The sequence below is a fragment of the Puntigrus tetrazona genome, chromosome 7, assembly GCF_018831695.1.
Source record: "Puntigrus tetrazona isolate hp1 chromosome 7, ASM1883169v1, whole genome shotgun sequence".
In the NCBI taxonomy this organism is placed as follows: domain Eukaryota; kingdom Metazoa; phylum Chordata; class Actinopteri; order Cypriniformes; family Cyprinidae; genus Puntigrus; species Puntigrus tetrazona.
Window position 1 is genome coordinate 35,389,078 of NC_056705.1, and position 23,059 is coordinate 35,412,136.

A 23,059-nucleotide genomic window follows, 5' to 3' on the forward strand; every position below is an offset into this window, starting at 1 on the left:
ATTTCTTTATGTGTTGCTTTTCAATTAGTTGAGAGCCTAACATCAGCCAAAGCGATCACGATGTGTACACACAGCCCTCCGTGGACTTTAAACAACAAAATAAAAAAAACGCATTATGCTTTTACACGTTCACTTACATCACCTTTCGCATTAAAAACGAAGAGTTCCCAGTTTATGGGACGGTTTTACAACCCAAAATTACACATTAACTTATATTCAGCATCATTACGAGGCAAATTTAATCCCTAACACTGTTCTTTTAGCCTTAGAGTATCTCTACACATAATCAGAGAGAAGAAGAAGAAGATAAGCATCTGTGGATATAAGCAGCAAGCTGAAAACAAGAAGAGCTGAGATAGGTAGAGTTATTTGAGGAGCAATTCATAATTAAAGGATACAGAGTGGGTAAACAGTGTGGCGATGATGGAGTGGGTCAGGACTGTGTGTTTAGTGCTCTGGGCTTTCACGTTCAACTCAGTAGCAGAAGATTTAAAAGAGCAAGCCCTGAGACTGATGGCTGACACTCCACTTATAGATGGGTAAGTCTATTTTTTTTATCTACACTGTAAACAAGATAATCAACGTATATTTCATAATGAAATTTTTACGTAATAGGGCTTTTGAAAAAAGAAAAAATCTATCTATCTGTCTGTCTATCTATCTATCTATCTATCTATCTATCTATCTATCTATATATATATATATATATATATATATATATACTTATTAATATATATATTTTTATATTTTATATTTTTTAAGTAGAAATTTCACTATATGAAATATATAATTTTTAATGGAATATTGCAGTGATTTTATCTGTAAATATCATTACTTTTTAAAAGTCATGCGCCCTCATAAGCGCCCTCATAATCTTTAAATGAAAAAAAAAGTTTTTTATATAAACAGCCCTTTCAGAATCTGAGATCAGTTTGGATTCCTTCTCATATACGAAATGCTTTATACAAACGTAGGCCCTTTTCTAACGAGTGCTCCACATTTTTTCTGAAACTGTAAAAGAAAGGAATAAATAGGATCTCATTATCTTTGATTCTATTTGAAACTTTTATAAAACAGGCACAATGACCTTCCCTGGCAGATGAGGAGCTTGTTTAATAATGAGTTCAACGCTGAGAACTTGTACATACTAAACATCACACATACCAACATCCCAAAAATCAAAGAAGGGCGCCTCTCAGCCCAGGTAAAAAAAAACACACACAAACAAATTTAAACAACATACATATATTCTCTATAATAGACTACATTTTTGGTAATATTTGTTTTTCTCTTGCAGTTCTGGGCAGCTTATGTACCATGTGATACCCAGTACAAAGACGCAGTCAGACAGACCTTGGAGCAGATTGATGTAATCCATAGGATGTGTCATGAATACCCAGAAGTGTTCAGATTTGCTGCCAGCAGTCAAGGTAATACAGCGAAGCAGCAGTAAATACTGTAGAGATCTTTGTAATAAGTTGAAGTGAATCAAACAGACGTCAGCGTTGAACACAATGACACCTTTGCAGAATACCCAAGGCTATCGTTTTTGCTGCAACATGAATGATATTTCAGATTATGCTGCTTGTAAATGGGGTGAAATGAAAGAAACCCCCCTCCCCCTGAAAAATCCATAGTGATCTCAACATAACCGCAAACACTGTAACAACCACCCATCAGCATCATATTCCTTCCTAAAGCACCCTGGAATTATTGCGGTAGTGATGAAGCGTATATATATTGGTAGCTGTTTAAAGTTTTCACTATCAACTAAAATGAAAATGTTGTTGCAGATATATTGGACACCTTTGAACAGAATAAGACAGCGAGTCTGATTGGGGTGGAAGGTGGACATTCGATTGACAGCAGTTTAGGCACCCTGCGCACCATGTACCAACTGGGTGTCCGCTATCTCACTATCACACATAGCTGCAACACACCATGGTTAGTGAATATTCCCCCGAAGAGTGCTTACCGTAATTCATAGAACTTTAAATAATAAAAGATAGTCTGATATGATAGCATAAACTCATGCAACATCAAAAAGTACATACAGGTTGATCCAGCTAGACGAGGGAAAAACAGCGTCAAATGTTTGGAAGGAAGTACATATAAATCTGTCCAAAAACTGTGCCAGAGGCATTCTATAGTGCTATTGTAACACACCCACATAACGCCGATAGCGGCAATGCGGGAAATTAGAACGGAAAGCGAATGTTGAACTGAATGTTTACCAGCAGCTATTCCACAGAATTCATATTTTGATGAATGTGGGTGTAAAATAGGAGCTACACTGGGTTTCAAAAGAACTGACCACATAAAAGGCCTATAATGCACCTACCCATTTGATTAGAGGAGGGGAAGAATTTCAGCTGAAAACTCTATTGTTTTCTTAACCATGGTTTGGTCTCACTTCCTTCTAGGGCAGATAACTGGCTGGTGGACACAGGATCTGAGCCTGAAGAGCATAACGGTTTGTCTGAGTTTGGCAAGGTTAGACACAGAGATGCTTTAATGTCAGATTTCTACAATCAGCTGACAAATCAATCAGTCTGTCCTGCATTTATAGATACATCAAAAAAAAAAAAAAAGTTTCAAAAATTATTTATTTTCCCAAAAATGCATACATAGTAATGATTATGTATTATAAATACTATATATATATATATATATATATATATATATATATATGTGTGTGTGTGTGTGTGTGTGTGTGTGTGTGTGTGTGCAAAATAGAAGTCAACATATATGTATATTGCTTTAAATTTGAATTTGCTATTTGTATTTACTCGATCTTAGAATTTTTAAATTAAAAATATATTTTTTATAAAAACATTTGGTTTGTAATTTTGTTTCACTTAGGTTACTTATTAATAAAGTCAACTATTATTTTTGGTGATTTGTATTTAAAGTCCTATCCAAATAATTTCTACCGTCAGTAAAGCTATTCATCATGTGTTCTGTACATCACCACTCTGGGTATTTTGATACATCCTCTAGACCGTCAGGCCAGATTGTGGTGTTTTTTTAGGCCACCCGTGACTTGCTTTCGGCTTTTTGAGAAAGCTTTACTTCTTACTTCTTATATAGTGACCGATTTGATTTGTCCTTTCAGCAAGTGATCTTGGAAATGAACCGCATTGGAATGTTGATTGACCTGTCTCATGTGTCTGAGAAAGTCATGAATCAGGTGCTGGACATCTCTAAAGCTCCTGTTATCTTCAGCCACTCTTCTGCCTACAGTATCTGTAAGCACAAGAGAAATGTTCCTGATGATGTTCTCAGGAGAGTGGTGAGTGTACCATCAATTTACAACCTCAAAATGTTACACAACAGAGTTTACTGCCCAAAAAGAACAGACTGTGACGCACTTGCTCTTCCATGTTCATAAAAAGTTTGTAATATGTTACTTATTTACTAATTTAAAGAGATGTTATAAACGATAAACCCAGATGGTTTAATTAGGCAAAATCTCATGGTTAATCACAGCTTAATCACATTTATTCTAAAGCTTAGATATTTATATATATATATATATATATATATATATATATATATATATATATATATATATAAAACACACATACATATATATATTTAAAATATAAATAGAATTTTCTTAAATATATACATGCATGTGTGTGTATTTATATATACAGTTAATTGCAATCAATTATATAATCGTTGCTCAGCACTAATAGACAATAACCAACAACTGAAGGCTATAGGACTATAAATACACAGATAATAAGTTACTATGGCAACCAATAAAACGTATATTTTGAAAGCAGGAAAACCAAAGAAGCAGAAAGGACACAAAAGAAACAATGAGTTACAAACTTGAAATCTACAAAAATATAACTGAAACTTTAGACCTGAAACTGAATGTGACACGCACAGGCTGAGTTCTGCTTTGTTTTTTTGGCCTTTCCTCTAACTTTCCATCACCCCGTTGACTCGTATGTGCACGTCATTGTGTATCTCACTGTCAGTTATCACTGTCTCTATGACAAATTTGAATTTATTCATTACCATCGACAGTTACCAAAGTAATATAAAACACTTCCATGAGTCCAATCGAGCTGCGAGTTTTGAAATGCCATAATATTATTAACCAGAAATATTGACCGGATCAAAACTTCAGATGACACACAGCTCATTTCAGTTGACGTCTATGGCAAGTCGTTCTGACTTTTATTTATATGAAGTCTTGATATCAACAGTGTAGAAAACTTAGGAGAAGTCAAAGATCTTTGAGGAAGAACGCTTTTATTACAGTATAACAGTAAAAAAGCACGAACAGCACTTTGGAGTAAAAATTAACCCCAAACATCCTAAGCTCAAACATTTTGTTCTGCCTTCTGTTCACCTTCCCGTTTCAACAAGATTCGTTTTAAATGTAAATTGCGGATAACAATGACAGTGATATCCTTCCGTTCCAGCTTTTGTCGACTTTCAAGTAGAAACAAACTACTGTTAAGGTGAAGTGGAATAAACAGAACCCCTATCAGTTGTTTCATGTTACCTTTTGGTCAACAGATGGTTTTCCATAAACTACTGCCGCTTCTACGCTATAAGTGAGTGGTTTAATAATCATTCCTAAGATATATTACTATTAGGATCGGAATAAACTATCTCTACGATGGCAAAGTTTAATATACAATTTTGTGGAAGTTAGGACGAGGCAGACTATAAATTCTTAAAAAAAAAAATTTTTACTAGTTAAAATGCTAATTCCCGATATCAGACACCAAGATACCAAGAATTAACTAGTGAATTTCAACTAGTGACAACTGAATTCTTGCTATGATGAATTCACATTAGTAACAATGTAATTATTAATGTCATCAATGATTAAATTATATTTCTACTATAATATAATTAGCCATTTTAAGTGATGTATTTTGATATGCGTAATAGTTTTGTCGCCCTTTGAACATTTAAACACACGCAGGATACGAATTGTTGATATCAGCAATTAAATGGTTGTTATCAAAAATGCTGATTGTTGAGATAACACATTAAATCTGAAAGCTGAGACTTTGTTTTCGTAGCGGATGTGACCTGCTTCTTTCTTGTCCGTTTCCTGTTTGCTCCACAATGTATTTTTTACTGTGTGGGAACATGACATGTAGCTCGAAAGCTGCATGGCTTGTCACACAATAGTAACTAAGCAGCATGGGTTTTTGTGAAGTGTTAATTAATTATGTTGTACAAGCGTGTAACCCCTGCAATGGGCTGGATCGGAACCTCTCAAGCAGTGACAATTAGATCACTGATATACACCCATCTCGGCTTATAGGCCTTGATCACGGTTTCACAATACATTACACAATCGGTCAGTCTTTTTTAACAAATAGTTGTCAACTAGTCAGAACTGAGAGGTTAACCACTAATGCCAGCAAATCCCCTGAATGCTTCTGAATGCTTCAGAAACAGAATTGCACTTTTTTTAAGAGAACTGAGATCCACGTGGCTTAGTGTACACCAAATTTTCCAGGACTTTTATGGGTTTGGGTTGACCTTGGCCACCCAGCAACAATACACACGATGCATAAAAAACTCTCCTAAAGAAAAAGAGCGTTGTGGCAGCGGCTGTAAACACCATTTACTCATCCTAAAACTGTTCCAAACCTCTATGAGATATTTCTTACGTTGAACATATTTTGCTCTTTTTGAAAAATGTTGGTAACCAAACAGTTGGCAGTCATTGATTTACACAATATTCATAACACGGTATTATACTATACTAAGTCAGTGATTACCATCAAAATACGTACTTGTGCTTTCCACAGGAGAAAGAAACTCTTGAATGTTTGTAACAACTTGAAGACGAGAAAATTACGGCAGGATTTTTATTTATAAATGAACTACCCTTTTAACAAATAAGTACATTTCTAAGGCATCTAAATGATTAAAACGTTGCTGAAAACCAATAGTATGCATACATTATCTACTACACTACTCATGATCTCTGGCATTTCTCTGTCAGGCATGTCATGTCCTTCAACGTAAATATTTGCAATTGCACCAAATTGTGTATTTTTTGCTCAGTTTGGGCCTTTGAATAAAATTTCAAAATTCTCAATATTTACTATTTAATATGTTTGCTTTACACGGTTAGCTTGCATATTATTCAGAAAATGTAATGTTTCTATTTCAGAAAGAAAAAGAAGGGATTGTCATGGTTAATTTTTTTAACGACTACGTAACCTGCAGTGTAAATGCTAACATCTCAGATGTTGCTGGTAAGTCCTTTTGAAAGCAACCTTGGTTATTTCATATATATATATATATATATATATATATATATATATATATATATATATATATATATATATATATACACTCTGCAACCCTGCATAGCATTCCTTCGTTAAGCACTTTGTGAAAAAAGGCAATACATTAATATGTTTGATATTCAGATCACTTTGACCATATCAAGAAAGTGGCTGGCTCTAGCATCATTGGATTCGGAGGAGATTATGATGGTGTGCCGAGGTAAGCAAACTGAATAGACCACCTGCATTTCAATCAAATGATAATACTGCTCAATGACATTTCATATTTGTAAACCACGCGTGCATTGTATATGATGAGAATCACCTTCTTACATGACCATTAATAAATAATGCTATGGCTTAAACAGGGTGCCGGTTGGTTTAGAGGATGTATCAAAATACCCAGACCTGGTGGCTGAACTTCTTAGGCGCAAATGGTCAGAGGATGAGATCAGAGATGCTCTGGGAAGAAACCTACTGAGGGTGTTCAGAGAGGTGGAGAAAGTAAGAACAATTCACACACAGTCATGAATGCATTAGTCTCAAACTCAGTGTAACTCATATCTACTGCCCTGTTTAAAACGTTTCCTAGAAATTCTAAAAAAGTCACTTTTGTTTTTGAATAGGTAAGAGATGACCTAAATGGTACCAAACCAGATGATAAACCCATCCCTCTTAAAGAAGTTCAAAATCCTTGCAGGACAAACTTTGGTTATAAAGAAACATCCAGTTCGGCATGCATAAAATCTCTCTATCCACTAGTCTTGGCTCTGGCACTACTGAGCAATTTATTATAACCCCTCAATGAACTGTCTACTACTCTTGTAGTACTCTTCTGGGAATAAGCGAAGGATCTTTGATGAAGATTTGGATTGTAGAGATATTCTGTAAGGAAACGTTTTAGAGTTTTTAAAAGGTGCAGACTGAAGACGAAAAGAAATTAGACATAATTATTTTAAAATGGCTTTTATATTCAGTAAAACATGTGAACAGCTATTCTTTATGTCTTCCGTGTGTCAAACTATGAGATAACACAAAGGGAAGTATGGGCATTATGCAATGACTGAAAAAGTAAAGTGAAAATATCCATATTTGTGCCACGTTTCTATATTTGTCACGTTAGAGGTGATGGTTTTCTGCTGATTCATTAAACGGTGAAAAATCAGCAAATTATATGCAGCTTTATTTGAAAATAGATGACCAGATACTCATGAGAGAGAACAATGAATTCTATAAAGCTAACCAAGTTCACTTCAGTTCTGTGCATCGCTTAAATTCGATTCAAATGACTGTGGCACGTGTTGTGTTGACAACATCCACAGTGTGTCAGTCTTGTGCTGACTGTACAAAAAAACTATCCAAAAGCTCCACCTGGTGGGCATCATAAGTCTCTGTATGATTTTCTAAGGGGGTCAGATCAGGTAGAAACACCTTAGGGCGACAACTGCATTTTTTAAGGGCTAGGTCATGAGTTTCTGTATGTTTTTACCAAAGATTCTTGGAAGACATTTAATGCATTCTGCTGAATTACTTTTGACAACACTAATAAATAGTTTGAGAAATGTTTGAAGATCTTTCACCCTGTTTATGCAAGTTAAGTGCCTGTCTATACCAGCACAGTAGTCATGGAAGTCACAAGAGCTGCATACGGTATGTCCACAAAACGATTTGGACTTCCGCTTTTTTTGCCAAAACAATCATGGTTAAAAATATATAAAAACTATATATATTTACTTTTACTTTACTTTTTACATATGAGATCAGATGAATGTTCTGCTGACTTAAAGTACGTTTCTGTATTTTAATGATCAAAATCCTTAATTAATGCTGCCCTTGTACTAAAATACAGATATAGTATATATATATATAAGTATAAGTATAGTATATATACACTGAAGTACTAAGTAATATTAATAAATGTGCTGACTATATGGTTAGCATTAGAGTTTGTCTTAGGGTTATTTGCATGTAATTATGCATACTTTATTGTTATCGTAATCACTTATATATATTAACAATAATATATCTTTATAATACTTCATAATTAAACCAGTTCTTTTTATTATGAGGCGCTGGATGAGTTAAAAAGGACAGAACTGGACGAACATCAAAAGGTTTTCCTTTGTTTAATGTTGAAACACCTAAAAGCATCCCCTGTTATTTCCAAAGAGGGTTAGAAACAGTACTGAGATCTCCGATATCAAAAGTACCTGCGGGTTAGATACACCTAACCATAAAAAAAAACAGGATATTGAATACTGAATAATAGTCCGAGGCTGTGAAAATGCTGTCTTTTCTTTGGTTTTATATGTCAGCTGCTTTGTCCCTACCTCGGTGGGTATTCCTCTTCAGAGCAGCATCAAATCAAGTTTCCTTTCTGACAAGCAACATGATACATATGTGGCCATGAAGCAGGAAATTCAGGACAGGCTTCATGGCCATACACCGAAAGATACGGATCTGGTGAAAAGACTGCATAACGCCGCATAATGTTTCAGAGATGTTTAGTGTTTTGTTGTTGGCGCGTATTAGGCCATATGGAATATTCTGTGCCCAAGACCATTCAGCTTATTGAGGAGAGTTATGCAATTGTCGTTTTATGTAATCGGACATACGACTTTCGCTAGCTGATAAAACAGACACAGATGCAAAAAAATTACATTACATGCAGTTAGTTGAGCCACGTAAGTAATACATAAATAGATTAGGAATTTCATGATTCTAGTTGAAATATGGTCCTCTTCAATACAATAACTGAAAACAGTTTAAAGTAACCTCCAGAAACTTTTTTTTGTATAATGTTGTTTCTACTGAAATGTGTATGTAACATATTCGTGATTGCACTTTTGTAATTGTTTAGTACTTTCAAAATGGACTGTAGATGTAATGTTAAATATCACTTTACAGTTCAAGTAATAATCAAGGCCTTTACGTGGTCACATAGTCAGAACATTGAAGTAAGTGTACCTTAAAGCACATATTTTAAAAATATGCCTGAGAGTAATTATTTTATTCTGGAATCAATCTGATTATTATGAAGAGGGCCTTTTGTTTAATTAATATTATATTTCCAGATTTTCTTAATAGACTTTTAAGGCTTAGTAAACTACAAGTGCACATTTATTACAATCAGGCACGCCAACTTTTCACGAGAGAACCCAGCATTCATAGGACTGAATTATTAACCATCCAAAACTTCCCCTGATATGTAGGATGCTGTTACCCAGAATCAAGCAAACAGGAACACGTTTTTGTGCACCTTCGAAACGTCTTCGCAGCCTCTAGCATACGCCTAGCGTTACAGATCCATGTATTTTAAATGCAGTGTAAAATCTTGTTAAAAATACGTCGACTCTCTGCATTTTTTTTCTGCAAAGGACAGGGGAAACGCGAAAGCCTAGATGCTGAATGTAAGGAGACCCTGATGTCAAAGCACTTAATAAGGTTCTCCAGTTTCTTTTTGCAGGCCCAGTTCATCCAATTAGAAGTAACCTGAGTACTAGTATAGGAACAGGTTGAACTTGACAAACAAACTTGATTACAGAAGTAAAGGCATCCTTTAAAAAGCGACCGTTCTAAAACTCTTGATATGACAAGTTATTGTTTATCCTAGGCAAGTATGGGTCGCCACTGGTTCAACTGTCCCAGCATGCTCACCATCATCTGTCTACAGGAGATTACAGCTAAGCCCTGATATTCATTAGTCTGTGGATAAAGGGCTTCAGAGAATCTCAATCTACATATTTCACTAAAGCAATAAGTCATGTAAGGTTTGCATAACAGTGATTTTACCGTAGTTACATGTTTTAGTTATTCTCCATCGCTGTTGTGCCTTATCAACTTAGCAGAAAGTATATTTTTTAATGTATTTCATAAATCATAATCAGAATGATTCCTCTTTTAGAGTCATATAGCTTATTACGTTAACATGGCGGTTACACGCAATCCAGAAAGTAAACTAGAGTTAGTAGCATTGTATACGGTGCACTGGTATTCAAACGTAACTAGTCGCGGGTTTTACGTATATCAGCATGGTTCGTTTAATCTGTTTTAACTGACAATTATTTGCTGTGATTAAAAAGCGAGGGCGAGTTAAATCTGCAGGTGGACGCGCGCGCGCGCGCAGCCGCCCGGTGTTTAATATCTGAAAAGCAGAGAGATAAACAGCAGTGGGCTTTCGGAGGACACCGGTGTTAGATAATCGGGTTTATTCCACAGAGTTTTTTTTTTCTTTCACTCAACCTTTTTCCCAGGCGCTTGCGTTAGGGATTCAGGGTGATCTTTACGAGACAGGCAGATTATTCCTGTCCATCTGACTAGACGTTTTTAGCAAGAGACGCGCATGAAGAGCTCAACTGCAATAAACTTACTTGCAAGATGGGACGACGTTTACATTGTTCCATTAGGATGACAGGATCCTTGATTTAAGCAGGTAAGTGGTTAAAATGCTGTTTTTATTGCTTTTTTAACGACAGGCATTTAATGTTGTGACTGTGTTGAAGTATGTATTAAGTTTAGAAGCATGCATCTTATTGTTGAAGTATGTATTACGTTTAAAAGCATGCATCTTATTAAAAAGATACTAACAAACCAAAAAAAAAATTACACCACAAAAAATGCTTTAACTGCTAAACGTGCTTCATTTAATAAAGGTTGCACAAAATAATGAGTTTAAGATTAAGAGGTGGACCACCTATTCATATGGATGTGTGAAATAACGCATAATATGGTTACATAGAGCTAAACACTGCTTTAATGGAGGCACTGCCTGTTTGATGTCTCTTAAATGGAATAATACCAGTGAGTTATCACAGTTTATGGTGTCAGATTTTACCCTTATTCAAAAATGTTATTTAACCTTAACGTTATTAGATAAATAGAAAGCGTGCTTACATAACACGGCTGAATAAACCGACTAAAGTCATTTCCAATAGTCAAATCAAATTCTCTGACTGTTTAGAGAACACTAACTGTAGCTCCTGCCCTTTTTCACTTTTTATCTAAAGTATTTAATTAACAAGTAAAGGTTTTCTTTTTTTCAATTTTCAGCCAGAAATTTCTAGCAAATTTTACAAGTAACATTAGATTAAATTAAACATGATATTTTTTTTCTTGTAAAATGTACTTGTTTTTTTGCATTTTTATTAGTTTATGGAAAAACATTACTCTTGTAAACATGAAAGCATTTATTTGCACGCACAGAAACATAATTAAGCGGTCTCAATGATAAAACAACTGCACTGAACAATTACTTAATAGAAAAAAATGCATTACAGATATGTTGATATTAGCCATGCTAAAATAATACCCTTTTTCTTAACAGTTCCCCGAGAGCTCCAGTGCTTTGTTTCCTGCTTACCATCCACATCCCCAAATGCCACCATGCCCATCATCAGCAATGCCAACCATGATTTTAGCAATCTCTCAGTCAGCACAGACGACAGCAGCCTTGACTTGTTTTTCACGGAAATTCCAGAGACCGAAACCATCAAAGGCGTGTACTTTCAACGGGCCCAGAGACTAGACAACATCCCGGCCTTCAGAGATGTCGACCACAGTAAACTAGCCCTCATCAACGTCGGAGGAGACCGCTACACGTTTCCTTGGAGCACACTGGAGGAGTTCCCCCTCACTCGTTTGGGACAGCTGCGTCACTGCAGCGGCCCGGATGATATCGCCCAGCTTTGTGACGATTACGATGAGGCCCGGAGAGAGTTCTTTTTTGACCGCAGCTCGGTGGCCTTCCGGGTCATCTTAAACTTCCTGGCTGCGGGGAAACTGAGGCTGCTGCGGCAGGTGTGCGCCGTGTCGCTGTCTGACGAACTCAACTATTGGGGCATTGACCCTGTTCACATGGAGCGCTGCTGCCGGCGCAAGCTGTTGTCCCGTGTGGAAGAAGTAGGAGAGAAGAAAAGGAAGGAGGAAGAGAGGAGGCAGAAAAGGCTGTCCCTACAGAAGCCTTTAGCGCGGGAGAAGGGCTACGTCTGGTTCATGAACCAGCTGCAAGAAATAGTGGAAAACCCTCATTCTGGCTGGCTTGGAAAAATCTTTGCTTGTTTCTCGGTGGTCATGATTGCTGTGACAGTTATCAGCTTGTGTATCAGCACCATGCCTGATCACGATAACAGGGTTAGTGCACAAAGTCACCATTTATATATGATTTATTCACTCTTTAGAATACCATTATGCGTATTCTACACCCTTAAAAAATAAAGGTTGATAAGAACCATTTTGGGTTCCCCAACCTTTTGGTGCACAGCTTTAAAAAGCGTGGGGAACACAACCTAAAGAACTCTTTCCACTAAAAAGATCATGTTGTACAATGGAAAGATTTGATAGATGTTCTACGGTTCTGCACAGAAGCATAGAGGCCATCAAATACCTTTATTTTTCAGATTGTACACCAAAAATATAAGGAATTAATGGGATCACACTCACTTTTTTCTATTTGTTCTCACCACAGTTTAGCCTTACATGATCATTATATTTACAATACTCTTATGTATTTGTGTCTATTATTCAATAATTAGAATTAGCCGTTTTTTGTAGTAGTTTCAACAAACATGATACCCGGGAACGAACAGGGGCAGGCGACATCAGCCTTGATCCGGTCAGATCGAACTGTCGGGAGAAATCAGATGCAGGGATAACAGTGACATATTGAAAGTACGCAAAAAAAAGGATTTCGGGAAGAAATAAGGAGGACACAGTCAGGAGAGGTCCCAGCCAAGCATGTGGTTGTTTTGCATTGTCTCGATTAGATGTGCTGGAGCTACAGGATAGGTGAGGCCGGTCATGAACAGCAGGGAACATAAAATAACAATGGAGGTGGACAGAGAGAGCGAAACCTGGAGAGTAGAGGCAAGGAACCAGGCAGTGGTTGCTGGAATCTGACACACTCAGTTCAGTTCTCTCTCCTAAAAGCTGAAGGTCTGAATCACTTCTAAAGACGGTGCACACATTTTTGCCTCAGTAAAGTTTTAATATATATATATATATCTAAAAAGGACAAACTGATTAGTACATAATGTACATAAGCTTATAAAAGCTGCATTATAAAAAAAAATACTTTTTTCAACATTTTAAGTTTTACAGATTTAATTAAAAATGACAGTAAAAATAATAAAATGTATAAATTGAAATAATGCTAATATACCAACATAACAAATCTGTTCTTACCTTCATGGTGTTCTGACAGCCTTTAAAACAAACGTGGTAAAGAGAAAAAGCTGAGTATCATCCTTAAAATATAAAATACTGTAATGGCAAAATAAAGAGATTATTTAAAAACAAATGTTTGTAAATGATGATAATAAAAATAAACATCATTTTCAATTTGAAATCTGTCTTTTATTATACTGTTTACAGATTTGTCGAGCATGGTTTAGTCTTGTTCAATATAACCATTGACCCGGTTTCTCCTCGCTGTTCTTTTACAGGGCGAATGCACAGAAAAATGCCGCAACATATTCATAGTGGAAACGGTGTGCGTGGCCTGGTTCTCCATGGAGTTCACGCTGCGCTTCCTGCAGGCTCAAAGCAAACTGCAGTTCGTCCGAAATCCGCTTAATATCATAGACGTCATAGCCATTCTGCCATACTACATTTCCTTGGTTGTCGATAGCGAAGATGAATCCGAAGAAGCCGAGCTCAACGGCGGCGGCCGTGGATATTTAGATAAGCTGGGTTTAATTCTGCGAGTCATGCGGGCCCTGCGAATCCTGTATGTGATGCGACTGGCGCGGCACTCGCTCGGCCTTCAGACGCTCGGCCTTACGATACAGCGGAGTATGCGAGAATTCGGGCTCCTGCTCCTCTTCCTCTGCGTGGCTGTGGCTCTGTTCTCACCTCTCGTGCATCTGGCGGAGAAAGAATTCACGAAGGGCAAGCCAGCTGGGCCCCACAGCTTCAGCAGCATTCCCGCTTCCTATTGGTGGGCCATCATATCCATGACGACGGTCGGCTACGGTGACATGGTGCCGCACAGTTTACCTGGCCAGGTCGTGGCCTTCAGCAGCATACTAAGCGGAATCCTTATCATGGCTTTTCCGGCTACTTCTATCTTCCATGTGTTTTCTCGTTCATACCACGAGCTGAAGCGTGAACATGAAATGATCTGTAAAGAGGATGCTAGAGAGGACGCCCAGAGAGTGCTGGAGAGACCGTCTTTTTCTTGGGCCAGCAATAACAGTAATAGTCAACACAAGGGCAATGGCACAACTTCCGGTCAGCCAGCTGACATTTGATCTATGATTCGCGTGTCTCTTTGCACTTTGTTGGTCGTTTTATTTTCTACATGCGATTCTGAATCTGTCGGAATGTGATTTCTGTCAATAAAATAATTATATGCACCATTGAAAATACTAAGGTTTTTCGTAAAAAATAAAATGGGTCTGTACAAATAATCTGTGCATACAGGCTGTACGAATAAATGATAGAAATGTATAATTTATTAATGCATATTTTTGAAAACACAAACTCAAGCAGCTCAAGAATTCGACAAACCAAATAAGCTTATTGGTACCTATTATATGGAATAGGTAAAACATATCTACTTCAAACTCATTTTTTCAGCAAATTGATGTCTTTTTAAGCATGCTTAAAGCTACTGGTACAATATAAAAGAAAAAAGAAACTATAATGTGGTTTTATGAATGTTAATATTTTGCATAGTCTAGAAGTAAATCACAATGCTTAGATCTTCAAACATTAGGTATATACAAATATATACATATGTGTGTGTGTGTATACAAAAATAAACAGTTTAGAACTACATCATTAGTTAAGCATTAGTAAATAGTTTATAAGCCATTGTTACAACATTAATTTATCAGTGTATATATATATATAGCTATAAATGCCTTGTTGTTGATTTATAAGTATATCGATTATGAAGGAGATTTAAAGGATCAGTTATCCTCTTAACAGAAAAGCAAGCAAACACAACACAGAGATACAGCACACTTTTTTACTATGAAATTGCGGAGGTTTGTTGTTTATTTATGAAGTATACAGCCGTACGCTTAATTTTTTATTGCATCTTGAAAAAATATTTCTGCGTTCTATATCCCTCTGCGTTGAGTTTGTTTAACTTTATTCACTTTGTTGCCTTTACATGTCCTTTGTAAATGCTTTACAAGGAGCTTTACCTAATAATACTAAATGTTTTATAACTAGCTGACTTAATCATGAATTACATGTATTAATAAAGTATTTATTAACACACTGAACAAACTATTGCCATGTCTAAATAATAAGACTTATTAATGTACATTTAAATAATTTATAAATTACACTGACAGCTCCTGAATAACTTGCGTTTAAATTACATTATAATTTGGAAATCAAAAATTGCTAATTAATAAATTATGAAAATACAAGTATTAAAGTAATGATTTATAGTGTGTAGTTATTATAATGGGTCACCTTTCTTTTCTCAGCAGTATTAAAAGACATTAGTTTACACGAATATGTTTACAATAACGTATGTTGCTCTTGTTAAGCCAAATAATAACATATTTATTCATTATGTGTAATATGTTTGTCATCGTCAGTGACAGCTGGCCAGTAGAGGGCGACAGGGAGCCACAGACAAAATATAAATTACATTATTAAAAACAATTATAACAAATTATGTTTCCTTTATGATATGATATATGTAAAAAATATATGCTGTATGTGCCCCTGTAGTAGGCCTATCTGTTACCGCAGCTTAAACTTTTGCTGTAAATTGACTTATTAATATTTATTCTTTTTACCCTGAAACACAAAAAAGCTTTGTTTTGTGAAAATCAATCTTAGATTTTAATCTGAGCTATTAACAGTGATGTTTATTTTAAATGTTTCAAGTCTTTAGTTGCCACTGCCGCTGATTATATTGTATATTGATATTGTAATTATTGACCCTTTTATTTTCGACACCACTAAGCCATTTTAACCTAAAGAATAGCTTGTTTATATATATATATATAGTCACGATGTGGTTTAGGGTTGAAGGAGCATTTGACGAGAATATGCAAATAAGTCCACGTGTGACATATATATATTTCTGGTCCAATGTGTGACACAAAACTCACTGTGAAACCGTATGAAACGAGCTGCACACTTTGTACTCAAGTTGAAAATGTACATGTATTTATTCAGAAACAGTATCATAAAACAGTATTAAGATATAGGGCTTTTCCCTAGCACTTGAAAGGCTATAAATGCTTCCTTTATTTAGCTTAATCTTTCGTTTATTCTCTCATTTTTTCTTTTCACCTATTTGTTAAAAGATTTAGTTCCAAAAGAATTGTGTCACTCAGTAACATGATCTATGACAAAACACGTAAACACATGAATAGAAGCAGATTAGCAGATATGCGCTTTCTTCACCTTCAATAAGCGTACTACAATACTCTGAGATGGTGATGTTTTTATTGTATCCATGGTGTTGTCCTAGCGCATGACACAAATAATTAAGATCAACCCCTGGAGAGAGACATTGTATTTTTAACATGTCCGTACATCTGACTAGCCAGTGCAATTTATTCTGCTTTTAAGATCTCTTAGCGTGACCTGATGGTTTTTAATTACTATACTAATGTATTGGAAAATCATATCTTAGTTTTTTAGTAACTGCTTTGTGCAATTCAGATGCTTTTCACTAATACATGTGGCACATATTATAATAGACAATGTTGTTTCCTTCTTATCTCTGATGTGGTAGGGGGTGGAACTAGTTATGCAAAAAAAAAAAAAAAAGAAAAAAAAAAAGAAAAGTAGGGTTGGCTCAGGTTTCCACTTCACCATGCGCGGTGTCATGCCATGGTAGTGCTTGATAATGCGTATGAAATTCTACAAACGGAGGAAATATGGTGGAAGACTGTGAAAAACAAAGGTAAAGCACTAATGCTTCTTTTTATATTTGTATATGAAATTGCAAGACATAGCATATAGTTCCATGTAAGCTGTAGGAAATGTACCTATAGTTAACGAATCAATTTCCAAAGGGTTTTTGGAAGTGGTGTATCCACCTCCTGCACCTTATCATATATCTTATACTGTACAGTGCTTTGATGCAACCTGTGTTGTTAAAAGCGCTATATAAATAAAAATGATTGATTGATTGATTGATTGATTGATATATACCTCGTGCAGCGTGACTGTGTGTATCAATGATAACAGAAGTATATTTAGACGAATGCATCAATACACAACATGCCAAAAGATAGGTCAAACGTCTTTTTTCCTCTCTTTTTAGTCATGGCTCATCAAGTAGTGGATGCAGATCTCTTCGTTCGTTTTTTATATTCACAGTTTTCCTGGTCCTGTTCCTGTGCTACTACATCATCCCCAATGAACTCTCAGATACCTGGGCTGTAACGGTTGGATTATTTCTTCCAGAGAAATATACCATTAAAATGGTCAACGATTCTCTGAATGCGGCGCCAATAGTGACTTCTGCGGAACCGTGGAAGCCTCCGGAACCATATTGTGTGGCATACCCACACACGTATAATTTAGTTTTGAATGAGCCAGAGAAGTGCCAGAAGGAGAACCCTTTTGTGATATTAATTGTGCCGGTAGCTCCAAGCAATGCAGCTGCTCGTGACACCGTTCGTTCAACTTGGGGATCAGAGAGGTTAATTGGGGACAAGACCGTTAGCATATTGTTTTTGTTGGGTCTCCCCGCTTCGGAAGAAAGCGAAACTCTTCAACAAAATTTGCTACAGGAAAGTGAGAAGTATCATGACATTATACAAAGTGATTTCTGGGACAGTTACTACAATCTCACCATTAAGACAATTATTATGCTAGAATGGCTGCATGTTTACTGCCCGAATGCCTCCTACGCCATGAAAGTTGACTCTGATGTGTTTCTCAATGTGAAAGCCTTAGTCAAAATGCTTCTGTCCGTGCCAAAGCAGAGCTATATGACTGGACTTGTGGCTAGGAATGCAGTGGTACTGAGAGATCCTCATTCTAAATGGTATCTTCCAAAAACTGTTTACGAACCAGCTTTTTATCCACCCTACGCTTTAGGCTTAGGGTATATTTTCACCCTAGACCTGCCAGAGAAACTTATTAAGGCTGCCCAACTTGTCAAACCGGTTTACATAGAGGATGTGTTTCTAGGTCTATGCATGACTCATTTAGGAATTGCTTTGACCAATCCCCCTGATGGAACCTTGTTCAACGTCTTCCCTGTAGAATACAACCGTTGTCGTTATTCAAAACTCATCGCCACAACGACACGAAGCATGAGAGACCAAGTGGAGTTTTGGAAGGATTTACAGAAACCTGGTCCGTATTGCTAACAACAAATAGCTAAATCTGCGTAATGGTCACATGACTTGTAACAAAGCTGGCCTGTCTTTATACGCATGGACAACAGGCTATAACAAAAACCCACCTTAATTATGTGTCTTTGGGTTCACGCTGCCAGTTTCAGCCCGGATTTTGCTTGGAAACGTACAAAATCAGAGGCAAATCAGTGCTCAGTCACGTAGTGTGTTATGAAAGGCCTGATCTGCGAGAAGCGACGACAAGGACATGTTATCAATAATAACCCACAGCTCTACGATGTGAAATGTGATTAAAATGCATCAGCAATGACCTTCAGCCAATGAGAGAACGCGATACACGTCAAGGGAAGGTTCAGGGGGCGGAGTGATGGCGTGAAGCCATATGAAAAAAACAAACAAGCAAAATAAACATTTGCAAGCACGGCTTCTGCAAGCAACCACTCTCTCATTCATACTCTTTTCTGTGTTTTTATTGCAAACAGACAACTTGGATTGAAGGCTCTTTCGCAGCCTAAAAGAATAAATCCGTTCCCTGGAAAAAACACCTGTCTCTCCTGTGATACTGTGTATTTCCCATACCAATTATTGTGCATGCTGCGCACATAGCTGGGATCATTGGATTGGTTCACTTATACAGGGTTTCTAGAAGATGCGGGCGTCACATTAGTAGTGTTTCACCTGGAAACAAAGTTGCTGTGACGCCAAACCCCCCACGGAAGAAGAAAGCCGTCATGTTGAGAAGTGTGACAAAAACAATAAAAACCTGAACACACTTTTTAAACGTGTTCTTCAGTATTTCTCTTTGTGCTGCTACATATTTGGTTATGGATATTATTATCAGAGCTAATGTTAGTTTTGGTAACATTGGTGTCCTGGTTGCAAATGTTATACGTAGCTATAGAAATAGCAATAAATTACGAATAATTTCAATTAACATTACTTGGTACTTAACTGATTATTTTCATCAAGAAAAAAAAAGAAACATAACTGTTCATAATACATTTTATACCTTTAACAATGAATGATCTTTATTAATTCATAGAGGGCAAAATAATTCAATGCTATTTCACTTTTGACTATTCAGTTTATGTTTTTTGCGCAGCTGTTTATTTATTTGTGTTATTGTTTGTAATGCGTTCATTTGATCTTATTTACTGACTTTTCATTTGTCTTTAATAAAGCTTGAACTCTTTTTGTTAGGCTGGTGGTTTTTACCGTGATATCAAAATCAGAATCACGAATTGTACAATTTAACTGCATCAAAAATGTTGTTATTAAAAAACACATGTTATTAAGTTTATTTTTTACAGCAGGGCCAGCGAAAATGTGTGCTGGGCAAGCAAAAGACTGAACCACCGACCCAATTGCGTCAGTAAAAAAAAAAATCCTTAGCCTTGAGCTCTTTACTGTATGCAAAGGAGACGCCATTTATGCTAAGGCATTTGTTAAACAAAATGTATTGGTTTTGGAAAGAAAGCGATGCCATTTAAAAAGCTTTCGTGAATATCGTATATTCAAAATGTTTGTTAATATTTGTGGAAAATGAACAAAACAAAAAGGACCTGTTGTACTGTGTGCTAGATCAAGAGTGTATGACGTTCAAGTAAATCATTGTTCCTGTTTAAATACCATGTGTCCCACACTCTTGTTTTTCTTGTTTGAGACAGAAAGCACATATTATATTATACAGAACACAACAAAAATACGAAAGGCAGAAAAAAGTCTTTAAAAGGTAATTTCATTGCAGGGCTAACATCCTCAACTATATGGTGCATGTCTTTGTCTTTTTGGGGGGAAGCTCACACCAAAATAGGGAGAACATCCAAACTCTGGCTCATCCAGGACTCAAGACAGTACCATTATTGATATGAGGCAAGATATGAGGCTAGTCAGTCACACTTTATTTACTGATAATAACTTTTAGTATTTAGAGGTAGGACAAAAGTTGAACTTTTTGGAAGGTGTGTCTGGCATAAGAAAGTAACACAGCATTTCAGAAAAAGTGCCAATAGTATAATATGGTGGCGGTAGTGTGATGGAAGACTGAGATAAGTGGAACCATAAATTCTGCATGAAGTGCAAAAATCCTGAAGGACAAGAAAAAAATCCTGTTTGTGACCTGGACAATGATCCAAAACACACCAGCAAGTCCGCCTATGTATGGCTGAAGAAAAACAAAATGAAGACTTTGGGGTGGCCTTGTCAAAGTCGTCACCTGAATCCTATTGAGTGATGCTAATAACTTTTAATATTTAGAGGTAGTTGTCATGAAGAATGTACATGCTTTTTTCACACTATTGGATTTCCTAGTAAAATCCTGGTGAGTCAGGAGCAAGTCCTGGCAGGAAAAATATAATGTAAACTAACTGTTAAACTATGAATTGTTTACTGTAATGAAATAATTCTTTCATGAATGATTTATATTGTGTCTGTGACAAATGAACGACAGACTTTGAATGGTGAAATAATTTTAGATTCTATTCTACTAATCATCTAAACATTGTCTGCACTGTGTATATAACACAAAAGTTTGAGTTGATAAAATATGATAATAATGTAAAATATGTGGCCTGTGATTGAGGTTTGTGTTCTGCCATTAGGATTAGCTTATTCAGTACACATTATACTGCCTATTTAAGATGTCCCTGACGCCATATCACCCACCCCACAAGAAATGCTGATAGCATATTTTAATGTACAGTATATCATGTCCCTGTAGGAACTTTTTAAAAGCATTATTTCAACACATAATAATAATAAATCCAAAATGTAACTGTGACAGGAGGAGCAAACAACAGACACGGTGGGTGTGGCGTCAGGCCTTGGAGAGCATTTTTTATTAACAAATCACAAAATAAGTGCCTAAGGAGGTGTCTGAAATAAACAGGTGAACTGGTGTCCTCGTTGTGCTGCAGGTGTAGTGAAGGTTGACCTGGCCCCCGCCCTGTATCCAGTTTCTGCTGATCCGTACCCAGCCGTCCTGAGTTCCCGCTGGTTCCATCCAGCCCAGATGGGGTTCCCGATCCGCCCAATGCCCAACAGCGCCGCTACAGCCGGGCAGCCCAACCACAGGAATTCCAGCATGAAGAGAGTGTTATGGTCCTAGTCCTCAATGCAGCCTGCAAGTTCTTGGCCACCTGGCAAACCCCTATATGGTACTGGTGAGAATTGGCCCGGTGACATACCGGTTGCTCTACTAAAAGTAGCGAGACTATTTTATATCATAAGTGCTGATGCCACTCCTATTACGGTCTTTAATCTTATTTAGCATATCAGACTGTATGCATATTTGTTGCTTTTGTTTGCTGTGAACTCAACAAACCTTTGCATACAGCATGGGACAAAATCATATTTACGTCTGTTTGGCTGAGACCAATTTATAAGGCCAGTTGTAAATGGAACTATTTTAACGAATCAGTTAGTTAATCTGAGAAAATACATGAAGTGACCAAGTGTAAAAAGGCCCAGAGTGTCTGTTGCTTCACTGATACCAAAAGAAAAGAGAAGTGGTAAAATATGTGTAAGATGGAGGTGTACCTACTGAGCTGTATATATATATATATATATATATATATATATATATATATATATATATATATATATATATATATATATATATATATAATTAAGTTAATACATGTACATGTTTCAAATTTGGAAGGTACTAATAAGATGAAGTTTAGCAGGTTTAGTGACAGTGATGGACATGGTATTCGAAGAAGGTATAATTGTCTGGAGTTCATTCCAGGTGATGGAAATAAGTAGACCCGCCCTGTCCTAGCTCAAGGTGTCTGGAAGAAGTAGCGTAATCTGCTATGATCAAAGTTTCAGTCAGTGAAGTCAGCCTTGTTAACAACTGACCAACTCCTGAGCGCACCAACTTTATTAACAACTCTAAGCTTATAATGCGTAAACTGAAACTTCTTCTGCATAGTTCCTAAATTAGCAACAGATCTTATCTTAGTCTTAGAAGCATAGTTCAAATTCTTTACTAGCAACTGCTGCTAATGTGGCTAATGCGATAACAGTTAATGCGATTTTCTCAAAGGCAGTTAATTGATTAAACCAATTACACCACATGGACCCACAACTTTTTGACAACGCAGTTCAACCCAGAGGGCTAGACATGAACACAGACAGTAAAAACGTAACAGTTGAGTTATTTCAAAAAACGTGTACAGTAATTGGAATTGCCCTTTAAATATGACTGAGGCCCAAATCTACAAAAAACAGTCAAATGAGTCTTCAGGATGTCTCGAGTCTTCCGGATGGCTCTGATTTATGCAGTGTGTGTGAGAGATAGGAAGGATCATTTGTTTGTACTATGGATGATATCAGTCTTGTGTTGGGTTAATCTGAACCAAGACAAACGGTATCCCATGTCCCAGGGAGCTGATTAGTTTACATTTCACCTGCATTGCCGGGTCAGTCTATATATCTAAGTAAATATTAATTTTCAGATTGTACAGCGTTTTTCAAGATTGTACATTT

At 36.5% G+C, this 23,059-nt stretch overlaps 3 protein-coding genes across 5 annotated transcripts; all 3 read left to right on the forward strand.

Moving 5' to 3' along the window:
• Nucleotides 1-266: 266 nt before the first annotated feature.
• On the forward strand, nucleotides 267-7,860 carry dpep1 (dipeptidase 1). The gene is made up of 10 exons (XM_043243201.1): nucleotides 267-539; nucleotides 1,078-1,204; nucleotides 1,298-1,430; nucleotides 1,794-1,944; nucleotides 2,424-2,493; nucleotides 3,116-3,292; nucleotides 6,164-6,248; nucleotides 6,426-6,501; nucleotides 6,650-6,785; nucleotides 6,908-7,860. Exons 1-10 carry the CDS (start codon nucleotides 421-423, stop codon nucleotides 7,076-7,078), a joined length of 1,245 nt encoding a protein of 414 aa, XP_043099136.1. The 5' UTR covers nucleotides 267-420; the 3' UTR covers nucleotides 7,079-7,860.
• A 3,672-nt stretch (nucleotides 7,861-11,532) lies between these two features.
• kcng4b (potassium voltage-gated channel, subfamily G, member 4b) lies at nucleotides 11,533-14,615 on the forward strand. Its single transcript, XM_043245359.1, has 2 exons — nucleotides 11,533-12,410; nucleotides 13,721-14,615. Exons 1-2 carry the CDS (start codon nucleotides 11,547-11,549, stop codon nucleotides 14,525-14,527), a joined length of 1,671 nt encoding a protein of 556 aa, XP_043101294.1. The 5' UTR covers nucleotides 11,533-11,546; the 3' UTR covers nucleotides 14,528-14,615.
• A 1,906-nt stretch (nucleotides 14,616-16,521) lies between these two features.
• On the forward strand, nucleotides 16,522-21,975 carry LOC122348149 (beta-1,3-galactosyltransferase 2). 3 transcript variants are annotated; one of them, XM_043243415.1, is made up of 2 exons: nucleotides 16,522-17,160; nucleotides 21,484-21,975. In XM_043243415.1, exons 1-2 carry the CDS (start codon nucleotides 17,088-17,090, stop codon nucleotides 21,672-21,674), a joined length of 264 nt encoding a protein of 87 aa, XP_043099350.1. In that variant the 5' UTR covers nucleotides 16,522-17,087; the 3' UTR covers nucleotides 21,675-21,975. The 3 variants fall into 3 exon arrangements, with proteins under 3 accessions (XP_043099350.1, XP_043099348.1, XP_043099349.1); XM_043243413.1 differs by lacking the exon at nucleotides 21,484-21,975 and adding an exon at nucleotides 17,524-20,196 and having other exon boundaries at nucleotides 17,018-17,160; XM_043243414.1 differs by lacking the exon at nucleotides 21,484-21,975 and adding an exon at nucleotides 17,580-20,196 and having other exon boundaries at nucleotides 17,036-17,160.
• Nucleotides 21,976-23,059: the final 1,084 nt, after the last annotated feature.